At 38.0% G+C, this 12,928-nt stretch overlaps 2 protein-coding genes across 2 annotated transcripts; one reads left to right on the forward strand and one right to left on the reverse strand.

Moving 5' to 3' along the window:
* Positions 1-1,399: 1,399 nt before the first annotated feature.
* LOC106443842 (ethylene-responsive transcription factor CRF1) lies at positions 1,400-3,038 on the forward strand. Its single transcript, XM_013885397.3, has one exon. The coding sequence runs from the start codon at positions 2,019-2,021 to the stop codon at positions 2,922-2,924; it is 906 nt and encodes a 301-aa protein (XP_013740851.1). The 5' UTR covers positions 1,400-2,018; the 3' UTR covers positions 2,925-3,038.
* Positions 3,039-4,782: 1,744 nt separating this feature from the next.
* LOC106438810 (elongation factor Ts, mitochondrial) lies at positions 4,783-7,529 on the reverse strand. Its single transcript, XM_013880098.3, has 9 exons — positions 7,405-7,529; positions 6,574-6,887; positions 6,325-6,497; positions 6,168-6,257; positions 5,885-6,059; positions 5,625-5,809; positions 5,397-5,522; positions 5,219-5,307; positions 4,783-5,140 (listed from the first exon to the last, which is right to left on the reverse strand). The coding sequence occupies exons 2-9, from the start codon at positions 6,869-6,871 to the stop codon at positions 5,101-5,103; spliced, it is 1,176 nt and encodes a 391-aa protein (XP_013735552.1). The 5' UTR covers positions 6,872-6,887; positions 7,405-7,529; the 3' UTR covers positions 4,783-5,100.
* Between the last annotated feature and the right edge of the window lie 5,399 nt (positions 7,530-12,928).

Here is a 12,928-nt window from a genome sequence, read left to right on the forward strand (position 1 = left end):
AGTGGTGTTTAAGTTTTTCTCTCTAAATATTCCATCAAATATAGAATGAGTCAAATATAAATTTATCCATTAAAATAATATGCTCCAATTGGAATTTTTGATTTGATTATGTACTTGATAAATCACGAAATTTTGCAATTAAAATCTTGATTTCACCATTTAATTTCACATAATATTGTCATCCTGCAATGTCGTGTTTCAACATCCTTACTTCTCTAAACCCCATTAGAAATTCAAATATCATCATTTTCTTTGTAGAAAAATGCAAGTACTATTCATTTTCTTGAAAAAGGCCAAACACCGTCCACGTTAAAAGAACCAAAAAATTAAAGGCACTTTGTTTTCTCTGGTTTAACACTCACGTGAATATATGCAGTGAAAAAGATAAAATTTTACTATAAGAAAATTAAAACAGGACAAATATAAACTTTAATAAATTAATTTTAATTAATGTCATGTTAAGAAAGGGCAAATTAATTAATTTAATACTAATGCCATACATAAAAAGTGAGAAAAAGACACGGAGACACACAAGTCGCATGAAGTAACATCCCATGTTGTCGTCTCTACCACGTCAGATACCTGCTTTAGAAAAAGACCAGAGACTGCTAAAAGGTAAGAAAGTTAAAACAATTGCAGACCGCAACGGTCTAATTTTTTACAGACAGCAACAACTTGGTTTATGAATGACCAAAACGCCCTTGTGGTTAAACGCGTGAGAAATTCTCGTTGGAAGGTTTGAAACCATTTCTTAATTACTGCATTAAACCGTGAAAATAGAAAACAATAGTAGCAACTAATTAATTATTACTCTTATTTAAAATTTTATAGTCAAAGGTAGGCGTGGACAAAAAAAAAACAGAATTGAAACGAAACCGAACCAAAATTCCCAAAACTGATCAAACTCTCGAATACCCAAATGATTTATATATTTCTATCTCTAAAATAATTGAACCGAACCGAGAATCGAAAGGTACCAGAATATAAAAAAATATTAATTATATATACATATAAAATAATTAAATATTTATATTTATAATTTAAAAATATGTTAAACATATCCGAAAGTATTTGAAAAAAAAAACTAAATTGTTTCAAAGTACCCAAACTATCCGAAAGTATGCCAATATTTTTATCCGAAATATCCAAAATTTTTATTCAAATCATCCTAATTATTTGATATTTTACTCAAAATATTTAATATTTAACCCGAATTACTCGAACTACTCGACATAACCGAACCGGAACCATATGAAAACTGGATTTTTTCCAGATAAATTCTGATACCTAAACTAAATCTGAACCGAACCGAAAATGAGTCAAGTAGTAAATGGATCATTTACTTCCTTGTTCAAACTACCAATATCCAAAATACCTGAACCTAATCGAATGGATACGCAAAATGTACATGCCTAGTCAAAGTTAAGACTAAACCGTCTCCAGGGTATCTTCAATGGCTCATAACAATTTTAAACTAAAATTCTAAGAGAATGAAATGGCAAAATCAAAACCGGATTTTAAAACGCCGCAACCGCCGTTTCAAGGTCCTATAAAGCAGACTCTGTATCCTTCAGAGTCTCACTCTTTACTTACTTACATGTGCTCTGCATCTTTCTCTCTTTATATTCATCTTCTTTGTCACTCTTCTCCCCCACTCTGAATAAAACTTTCTTTTCTCTGCAGTTTTTTTCCCAGGAATATTTATTGACCTTAATATTCATCCCCAAACAAGAAAAAAGCATCTCCCTCCTTTGCTTAATTACCAAACTCTGATTCCATAAGCATCTACCCATAAAGCTCTTTTCTTCAACTTTCCCTGGAAAATCTTTGCTTTTTTTCCTCATCTCCTCTCTTGTTACAGAGCATCAATCTCTTGTTTTTCATTTTCTTTTCTTCTTTATTCTTTGTCTCCTTCACTTTTTTCTCTTTACTTTCCCAACTTTACATATATATACAAAGGCACAACACAAAGAACACTTATAACTTCTTATTATACAGTAGCAGTTTTCAAGAAAGAGATGGAGGCAGAAAAGAATGTTGTCAAACTCTCCGAGCACAACATCATGACCGCTACTACAGTAACTCAACCAAGAATCTTGCGAATCTCTGTGAGTGATCCTTACGCTACAGATTCCTCCAGCGACGAAGAAGAAGATTTTGCAGACATCTCTAGAAAACGTCGTCGTGTCAAGAAGTTTATTAACGAAGTGGTTCTTGAGTCTACCGTTTCTGATAAAGACAGGCCAAAGAAGAAGAAGAGACCGAACACGAAGACGACAGCATCAACCGCTGTTACTGCTCCGGCGAGAAAGTACCGGGGAGTGAGACAACGGCCGTGGGGGAAATGGGCGGCGGAGATAAGAGATCCGAGTAGACGTGTACGGCTCTGGTTAGGCACTTACGATACGGCGGAGGAAGCCGCCATTGTTTACGACAACGCCGCTATACAGCTACGTGGTCCAAACGCGCTCACTAACTTCTCTCCCACTCCTCCTCCTCCGGCGACGGAGAACGGTGAAGAAGCTTCGAAGGAGATGGACGGAGTTTCGGATATAACCACAAGCGGCGGTGTAGAATGTCTCGGTTCGCCGGTTTCTGTTCTCCAAACTCCCTTCTCCGGCGAGTCTACGGCGGCGACCACAGTAAAAGAAGAATTTTCCGGCGTATCGAAGACAGCGGTTGAGGTGAAAGAGGAACCGTCACTAACAGTCTCAGACACTTTCACGGGTTTCTCGTCGCCGTTGTTCTTACACGACGACGTTTTTGGTTTCCCGACGACGATGCCTGACTGTTTTGGAGATGAGTTTTTTGCGGATATGAGTTTCGGGTTTGGGTCCGGGTCTGGGTTTTCCAGCTGGCACGTGGAGGACCATTTTCAAGATATTGGGGATCTATTCGGGTCGGATCCTCTTCTAATTGTTTAGCACATTATCAAAAAAAGTAACCGGCCGTTAATAGGCATACGGAGAAGTTTTGTTACCGGCGGTAAATGAAAAATATTTGTCCAAGTTTTTGATCAATTTAATAAATTTGTTATATACACTTATGACAAAAAAGGGTTTGTTATAGAGGAAATTTAAATTTAAAATTAACTTAATGGTGACTCATCTTTTTACGTTAAAAACGTATCTTAACGGCGTGGATGCACGCACGCGCGAGTTCATCTGTGCAGATCTCACGCTTTACTTCTTTGCTTTCTTCTTTTGTTCTTTTGGTCGAATCACGTGTTACCTCACGTGATTGGAATAAACGAAAAGCTTCTGTAATTTTGTTAGTTACGGTTAAATAATTATACCATTTGGAGAAAACTGTATAGAAAAGAGATTAAATTACACGTGAGGAGAATCGAATCTCCGCAAGTGTCAAAGAAATGACTTTACAACTCTTGTTAAAAACTTTAAAGAAAGCCATAAACTAAACACTAACATGTGTTGGAAAACGTCTACAATATACTAGCACACTTATAACTCTACAGTAACTTTATTCATTTCCATTTTAGTTATGTACATGTGACATGTCTTATGTATAACTTTTGATAAAAAAAATCATAAAAGAACTGAAAGCATGATGGAGATGTTTTATGATGAGAAACTCATTTTTTTTAGCACTCATATATATTCGTTCATACCAAAAGAGTTTACACTTCAGCAGAAGAGGACTTAAGTTCAGCAGTGAGAGCAGATTTAGCCACTGTACAAACGGAGAAAGACAATACATAAAAGTAAAAGCTAAAATGATAAATATCAAACACAATACCAAACAAGGTTGGTCTAGACTCTCTACTTTCCAATAGCTTGATGAGGACGAGAAAATTCGACCGAATTGTTAGGAATTTGATGTTTGAGAAAGCCGCAGTCATTACCGCCAAACGAACAGTAAGGGCTTCTGTCATTAGAGCTGATGAGACAAAAGAGTGAGATGGCAATAAGAAATGTTTAAATTGGTCAAACAGTGGTCAAACAAGAGATGTGTAGACTTGTAGGGGATGACTAGGATAATAGGTCTCATGTAGTGTTCAAGTGTTTAATAAATACACTACTAGATAGATAGTGTACTCTATATATTATTATTATCCCACTTGCAAATTTATTGAACGTCTTCACTCTTCACGTTCATCTCTCGTGCCACTCATGCATTTCACCTTTTTCCATTTTTATGTCCTTACATTGTTTGGATAAGAGTTGTGTTACTCCTCTATCGAAAAAGAAAGGGTTTACATATAAACTTGACTTGTACCAAGTAAACTAAGCATTCACAAATTACTTAAGCTAAACTGAGACTCTTAATGTGACTAATAACACTATTATTTTTCTTGTTTGTGAATTTCATCATATCATCATATATAGGTTTCATTGCAGTTTTCTATTTCTTCAAAAAGGAGAAAAAGGAACAAGTAGGAGTTGAGATTTCTCTTTCAGATCTGATATGAAAGCTACAAAACCCACACAAAATGGTAAGGCCCATAAGAGAGCACGACATTCTCTCTTTTTGTGGGAATTGTGTCGTTGCCTGGTGGTAGTGATATGGACCGGGAGGGACCGTTAAGTCTTCTTTTTAGGTCTTAATTAGTTTGGTATGTTTTGATTTTATCCCTACAGTAGAAACTCCATTCTATTCGATAAATTGATAAATACGAAAAATTGATAAATTTTTCAGTATTGAGTTGAACCGGTATAAAATACAACACAATTTGATATGATAATAGAATACTAATTTTTTGAAAATTTTTATGTAAATGTATGGTCCTAATATAAACATAAATTAATAATAATATATAGAAAGTTTATAAAAATATAAACAATATATTATATAGTTCATTTTATTCACATTGAAGTCTATCTTTAAATTTCCTAAATATAATGATGTTATTTTTTTTGTCACACAGCTTCCCAAGGCTGAAGCCAAAGACTGAAGAAGCAATGTGCACGCTCTTATTGTGTGGGCAAACTCACGTTTTCATACCAACAAAATATGAGAGAAAGGAAAGCCCAACATTCTGTATATCTGAAGCCCGCATAGGAAGTTAGAAACCACGTGGTGAGTGATGGGTGTGCCAACCTAATGAGCCAAAAGAAAGAGCTAACCACCATGTCCACACCTTCAAGCAGATTGAGCAACCGGTTCATCAGATGCTTCAAGTCTTCAAAAACAAAAAAACATAGATATTTTTCATTAGCCGCTAATGTAAACATATACAAGGAGCCACTGTTATATTTACCTCTCGATTCCTTCCCCAACCTCAACTCTCAGAAAATTGGCAACCTTCACAGTAGAACCCACCTCCTTGGACAAATTATCCACCAGTGTCTGTGTAATAATATCATGCACATTTTGAAAAATTCATGGCTTTTACATTCAACAACTAATAATAGCAAGCGATGCAGATGTAATCATACCTTTATGTTTATAGAATCGTTCACAATGAACTTTTGCTCCATCAGAGCAACTTCTTCATAATATTTACGGAGACGTCCTTCCACCATCTTTTCTATGGCCATCTGAGACTTGCCTGTACTTTCTGCCTGTCATATTACACCACACTTGATAAGACAACTGTTTCTCCATAGATTTACAGCTCAGTTTCATATCAAGCAGAGATATTCAGGCAATGAAGTGACAATGACCTGAGACTTTAGTATCTCCCGTTCATTTGCTAATGCTTCTGAAGAAACAAGGTCTTTGCTTAAGAACAAAGGCTTTGCTGCTACAACATGCATGGCTATTTCTGAGCCTACACGCTGAATAGCCTCTAGTTGAGTATTGTCACCATCTACCTCGAGAGATACAATCCCAGCTATACGACCCAACCCTGTTTTCATATATAACAATAAAGCTAGACATGCGCCGAAATAAACCATAAGAAGAGATTAATGACAACTTGTACCTGTTTGGGGACTTGTGTGGAGATATGCAGAGAGGACACCTGCTGAAGGTTTTGACAGCAAGAAACCTCTTCTGAATCTGACATTCTCACCCATTATCGCAGCTACTTCTGTAACAGCGTTTGAAACCGTGGTTTCGCCATTCACTTTGGGATGATCCAGATTAAGCTTCAACTCCTGAATTGGAGATATCAATAACTCAGATGGTGCAAGCAAGAAAATAACATAGAGAGGCCATGATGTTTAAGTATACCATAGAAAACAAGAAACCTAAAAAAAACTGACCTCAAGAAGCTCAGGCCCAAATGGGAAGACACCAGAAAATGGCTGAGAACTATCTTCAACCAGCAAAGCACGTTTAGCCATAGCTAAAGCCTGCAAACATGTTGGTCTTAGAGAAGAGCAAACACTAAATGTGAAATATTCTAATGGCACTACTAACCAAGTACTGGAAAATGTCGTTTCTAGCAACAAAGTCTGTCTCGCAGTTTAGTTCAATGACAGCAACTTTACCATCATTTTGAGCAACCGCAAGCATACCCTCTGCAGCTGTCCTTGAAGACTTTTTAGAAGCCAATACTTTTCCTCTCTTCCTCAAATCTTTCTGGGCAGCCTCTGTGTCAAATCCCATTTGTTAGAGATTAAGAAACAGAACCAAAACCGCAGGAAAAGAAACACAATTAGTTTGTACCAATGTCCCAGTTGCATTCAACTAGAGAGGCTTTAACATCCTTAATGGGAGCACTAGTTCTTTGCCTCAGTTGCTTGATGAGGCTCATCTGGTCAGATACAGCTGGAGACTCTGAGCTAAAACTTCTCAAGAAATTCCCAAAACCACGAAAAGGGCTTGCGTATCCAGGCGATACAAAGCTCTTGTACTGTGACAGACTTTCTAGCTTGCTCGCCACAGTAGAATACTCGTTTCTGGAGCTAAATCTACCACTAGCACTATATAAAAAGACTCCAACTTGTCGTCTCGCAAACGCCATTGTTGCACCCTAAAGCCTGAAATCAAAATGAGGAAAGAAGAAACACAAATCATAATCAAGAAAATGAAATCTCTTTGTATACATATGTGGACATTCTATATAGATTAGAGGCTGAACAAAATATTTATTTGCTTCACTAGTAGATGAAATGGAACAGATAGATTTAAAATTCCAAGCGACAAGCTTAAACGAAGCTTAGAGAGATAGAATCATCATAAGAACAAAGAACCCAACATATAATAAATACCCTTACAGCTTTTAACCAAACCAGCAAAGCATAATCACGACATTTTCCATGGAAAAAAAAAACAAGAATTTTTCCATATCCATACAACTATAAACTACGCAAGAAGTGATCAAATTCTAATTATATGTAAGAAAGCTAAAGCCTTTGACAGTCAAATTATTCAAGAACAAGAAGAGACATGAGCAAGGTTCACTAAAACGAGAAAAGCAAAGAGTAGTAATTGTCATGTTCATGTTCCTTGCGTTATCCTCATAACATCAAACAACATTAGAGAGAAGGGGCTCACTGAGGTCGTGGGAGATCGAATAGCTTGCTCTAGAAATGGAAGAGTACACGGCGAATGAGAGGTTGTTTGGTTACTGGTAGGTGTGGGCGTTCATATCCGTTCGGGTTCGGTTCGGATATTTTGGATTTTCGGGTATTATGGTAAAGAGGTGTAGAATCCGTTTGGGTATTTCTGTACTTCGGGTCGGGTTCGGATATTTTTAGTTTGAGTTCGGTTATTTCGGATCGGATTCGGATATTTGGATTTTGAAAAAACAAAATTAAATTTTCATTTCTCAAATTTCTTGTATTTAAAAATACAATTTTCACTTAACTAATTTTTTATTTTTAATGGATTGAATGGTTAATAGATTTGAACATAACATTTTGAAACTAAAAAGACATTAATTTGGTTATAGTTTTTAAATTTTGGATGTAACTTTTTGTTAATTTTTAAAATAAAAATTTTGACATGCATTTTAAGTGAGTAGCAAATCATTTTCTCCATAATTGTATGTATATCATATATTATGTTTAGTATCAATATAAATATTTTATATAAAATAAAAGATATAAACTAGAAATATAAAGTTAATTATACATATATTTGGTTATTTTCGGATATCCATTCGGCTTCGGATATTACCCGTTCGGGTTTGGATATCCAATCTCTCATAATTCAATATATGTTCGGATATTCTGCTACTTTAGTTTAGATTTCGGTTTGGATTTTTTGGATCGGATTCGAATGCCACTTCAGTTATTGGGTAAAGTGTCTACCCTTTGTTACTGGGATAACGGAGAAGAAGCGACGGTGTTGGCCTTTTTTTTTTAAAACAGACTGGAATTCGGAAAGAGTTTAACATGGGCCGAATAAATAGCCCATTAAGATATGTTAAAACGACTCGGAGAATGAACGTCTTTGAATTTCAGATTGAAGTCTCTTTTAGCTACACCTGGTTCGCCTTTGTAACTTTGCGGAACCATTCGTTTGATTCATCTTATGTCTCGAAAATATAGAAGCTGCCAATACCAAGTGAAGGTCAAAAGCAAGACGATGGAGCCAGCTTTAGTCATCAAGAAAAAGTAATCAGTTGGTATCAAATATTTTGCTTATTGAGTCCCTTAAATAAAGACATCCCCTGTCCTCAGCGCACCATATCGAGGCATAAACCATAAAAGAACGCTCCAACACGATCATCTGAGCTCCAAGTCTCGCTATTTTCTTGTTCTGATATTACATTATCTCTAGTTACCAAGTCTCAAGAACACACACGATATAACTCTCAATAAGAAACTCTTCTTATAAATCACTTGAGGAAAATATGCTCAAAACCTCAAGAACACAAAGCTCATAAACTCACACAAAGCCAACACACACACGCATTGCTTATATATAAAACTCTTTAATCCTAAACTCATTAGGACTTATATTAGATTTGGATAACTCCAAATCTAACTCGATGTAGATAACTTGTTACTTAAGTTACTTTCAAGTTTATCTCCAACATTCTCCTCTTTAAACTTGAATGCAACTTGAGTAACATCTTGAACCCCAATTAGCTCTCTCATTTCTTTGTACTTAAGCTTCCCAAGTGCTTTTGTCAAAATGTCAGCCTTTTGTTCATCCCCCGGTACATGCTGAACTTCAATCAAATCATTCTCAACACACTCACGGATGAAGTGATATCGCCGATGTATATGTTTACTGCGCCCATGAAATACTGGGTTCTTAGTAAGCGCCAGAGCCGATTTGTTGTCGACCAGAAGTACCACCCTTTCACGCGTTGCTCCAGTGATCTCTTCATACAAGTCTTGAAGCCAAATTGCCTGTTTTGCTGCCTCTGTTGCAGCCATGAATTCAGCTTCGCAAGAGGATAGTGCCACTGTCTCCTGCTTTTGGGAACACCATGTTATCGGACTGTCTTCGAGATAGAACACATGACCTGCAGTGCTACGGCCATCATCTTCATCGACAGCATGGGAGCTGTCGCTATATCCTTTAAGCTCAGCATTGCTCCCTCGTATGAAGATCAGTCCATACATCAAGGTTCCTTGTAGATACCTAAGAATTTGCTTTAGTGCTGCTCCATGTGATTCCTTAGGCTGTTGCATATATCGACTTAAGACCCCAACAGAGTATGAGAGATCCGGTCGTGTGTGGAGTAAGTATCTAAGGCATCCAATACGCCTTCTGTACTCCTTCTCATCGATGTTTTTCTCCTCGTTCCCCTTAGAGAGTCGCAGACCAGGGTCCATTGGTGCATGAACTGCATTGCAGTCATCCATCTTGGTTTCACTCAATATCTTCTTCGCATATCTTTCCTGTTTCAAAGTAATTCCAAACTCGTTTTGGCAAACCTCGATGCCGAGATAGTATGTTAGTTTTCCCAAGTCGCTCATCTCGAATTTACTTGACATTCTCCTCTTGAACTCTTGTATCGCTTCCATGCTAGTACCAGTGACTAGAAGGTCATCCACATACACGGCTACAAGCATGAGTTGAGTCTTGTCTTGACTTCGATACAGAGCAGGTTCTTTAGAACACTTTATAAAACCGATTTGCTCAAGGACTTGGTTTAGTTTCTCATTCCACGCTCTTGGTGCCTGTTTTAAACCATATAGTGCTTTGTTCAACTTATACACCTTATCCTCCTTTCCTTTAACCACATACCCTTCAGGCTGAGAAACATAAACTACCTCCTTGAGATCTCCATGCAGAAACGCAGTCTTTACATCTAGATGATGTACTTGCCACCCTTTGGACGCTGCTAATGCTAGAATGAAACGAATGGTCTCAATACGAGCCACAGGAGCGAACACTTCTTCATAATCAATACCATGTCTCTGTATATATCCCTTCGCTACTAGTCTGGCTTTGAATTTGTTGATGCTTCCATCCGAGTTTCTCTTCACCTTAAACACCCACTTTAAACCTATTGCTTTAGCACCACTAGGAAGATCCACAAGATCCCACGTTTTATTCTTCTCAATTGAAGTGATCTCATCATCACAAGCATCTCTCCAGACTTTCTCTTCTCTTGCTTCAATGTAACTCCATGGCTCATCGTTTAATAGCATCAAGAGCTCTTCGCCGTCGAGCTCTGCAAGCAATATATAATCCTCTAGGTAGCTTGGTCTTTTGCTTTCTCGACTAGATCTCCTTAGGATTACATGGTCCGGTTCATCCTCCTCAGCATCAACAGCAGTGGTGTCGTCCAAGTTACTTGAACTAGTCTCCTCTAACGCATTATCTCTAGTGTTCTCATCATTAACTTCCTCGTTCATCCCTCTGTTTCCAAACTCACCCAATGACACATTAAACATTCCTGAATCATAATCTGCTTCTTTCTCCATAGACTTCCAGCTCCAACCTTGGTTCTCGTCGAATATAACGTCTCTGCTTACCACAATCCTTCGGTTTGTAGGATCATAAAGCCTATAGGCCTTGGATCCAGGCTCAGTACCGAGGTGCACCAGCTTTCGTGTTCTATCATCAAGTTTCCTGAGGTGACCATGGTCTATCTTTGCATAACTTAAGCATCCAAACACACGTATGTGTTCTACACTTGGCTTCTTCTTCTTAAAGACATGATACGGTGTTTTATCCAACACTCTTGTGGCTACACGATTTATAAGATATGTGGAGTGCCTCACAGCCTCTCCCCACAAGAAGTTTGGAATGGTCATATGCTTTAGAATGCTCCTGGTCATTCCCATAAGTGTTCTATTTCTCCTCTCGACAACTCCGTTTTGCTGAGGGGAGTAAGGAGCGGTAAGATGTCTGGATATTCCTGTAGTTTCACAAAACTTTCGAAACTCGTTTGAACAGAACTCGCCACCGCGATCTGTTCTTAGTGTTTTGATCTTTGCTCCTGTTTCCCTTTCAACAATTTCTTTAAACTTCTTGAACTTATCAAATGCTTCTGCCTTGTCTCTGAGAAGTATAGACCACATATATCGTGAGTGATCATCTATTAACACGAAGATGTACCTGTTTTTAGCCGGCGTGGAGGGAGTAATAGGTCCGCAGAGATCCCCATGGATAAGCTCTAGAACATGACTTGCTCGGTATGATGTTGCCTTAGGGAAAGTGTGTCTTGCTTGCTTCCCAAGTAAGCAAGAAGAACATGTCTCCTTCTCGATTTCTATGTTAGGTATCCCAACAACAAGCTCCTTTTTGATCATAGACTTCATTGATTCTCTTCCAATGTGACCTAACCTTGCATGCCATTTATCACCTTCACTAATCTCCATCGATTGGAGACACTTTGGATTAGCACTTTCCATGAGAACCTTGTATAACCTGTTCTTTGATCTCTTGGCTCTTGTGATCAACCTTCCATCTTTATCATGTAAGGTGAGATAGTCTCCTCGCATCCGTATATCACAGCCTGACTCTGTGGCCTGGCCGAGACTGATGATGTTGCTTTTTAAGTTAGGTATGTAGTATACATCAGCTAGAACTCTCTTCTCTCCATCTCCACTAATGAATAGAACGGAACCCTTTCCCTTGATGTCGATGCGTGAATCATCACCAAAACGCACCTTTCCTATGATTGTCTCGTCGATGGTGCGGAAATAATCTCTATTTCCAGTCATGTGGTTGCTTGCTCCATTGTCTAAATACCATGTATTCTCTCCCGCTACATTCGTCTCAAAGTCTTGAGGATTCATGTTCTTTTCGTTTAAGAGTATAACTTCATGCATCATAAGATCCTCAGCCTCTTGTGTATCTTCATCTTTAGCCTCACGTGTTTCTTGTAGTTTTAGTAGACGATCAGGACAGTCCATGGCGAAGTGACCATTCTTATCGCACCTAAAGCATGTTATCCTTGAAAGATCACCACCGTAGTTGTAATTTGACCGCCCACGACCTCTTCCTCTGTTATAAAACCGTCCTCCTCTGCCTCGTCCTCTGTAACCATTGTAATCACGGTTGCTGTTGGTGTTGTCACGATTGTTATGTTGAGCGTCATTGTTTGCATACATAAGTTTTGTTTGATCTTCTTTTTCTTCTTCTTCATCTGCTATACGTTCCTCGAAAGCCTTTAAACGTCCAATGATATCTTCGAACGTTGTGGTTTTTAGGTCAAGTACCTGTTCTAAAGACGCCACAATGTGAATGTACTTCTTTCTCGGAAGACTTTTAAGAAACTTTTTTACAAGTTTGGTTTCTTCAATAGTTTCACCCAAAGAGGCTGACTTCGAAGAGATTTCTGATAATTTTCCAACAAAGTCGTCAATTGTATCTGTTTCTTTCATCTTCAATCGATCAAACTCTGCACTTAGAGTCTGTAGACGAGCTTCTCGAACTCTATCTGCTCCCATATGTCTCGCTTTAATGGCTTCCCAGACCTTCTTTGCAGTATCTAATTCTCCAACCTGTAATATCAGCGCTTCAGGTATGGATTGGAAGAGTAATGCTGTGGCCATGTTATTCTTCTTGCTGTCGTCGGATTCTACTTCAACAACATCCCAGACTTCATGCACCTTCAATAAAACCTTGATCCGCATAGCCCAAACAGTATAGTTGGTTGTATTCA

This window comes from Brassica napus, chromosome A3 (genome assembly GCF_020379485.1).
Source record: "Brassica napus cultivar Da-Ae chromosome A3, Da-Ae, whole genome shotgun sequence".
NCBI lineage: Eukaryota > Viridiplantae > Streptophyta > Magnoliopsida > Brassicales > Brassicaceae > Brassica > Brassica napus.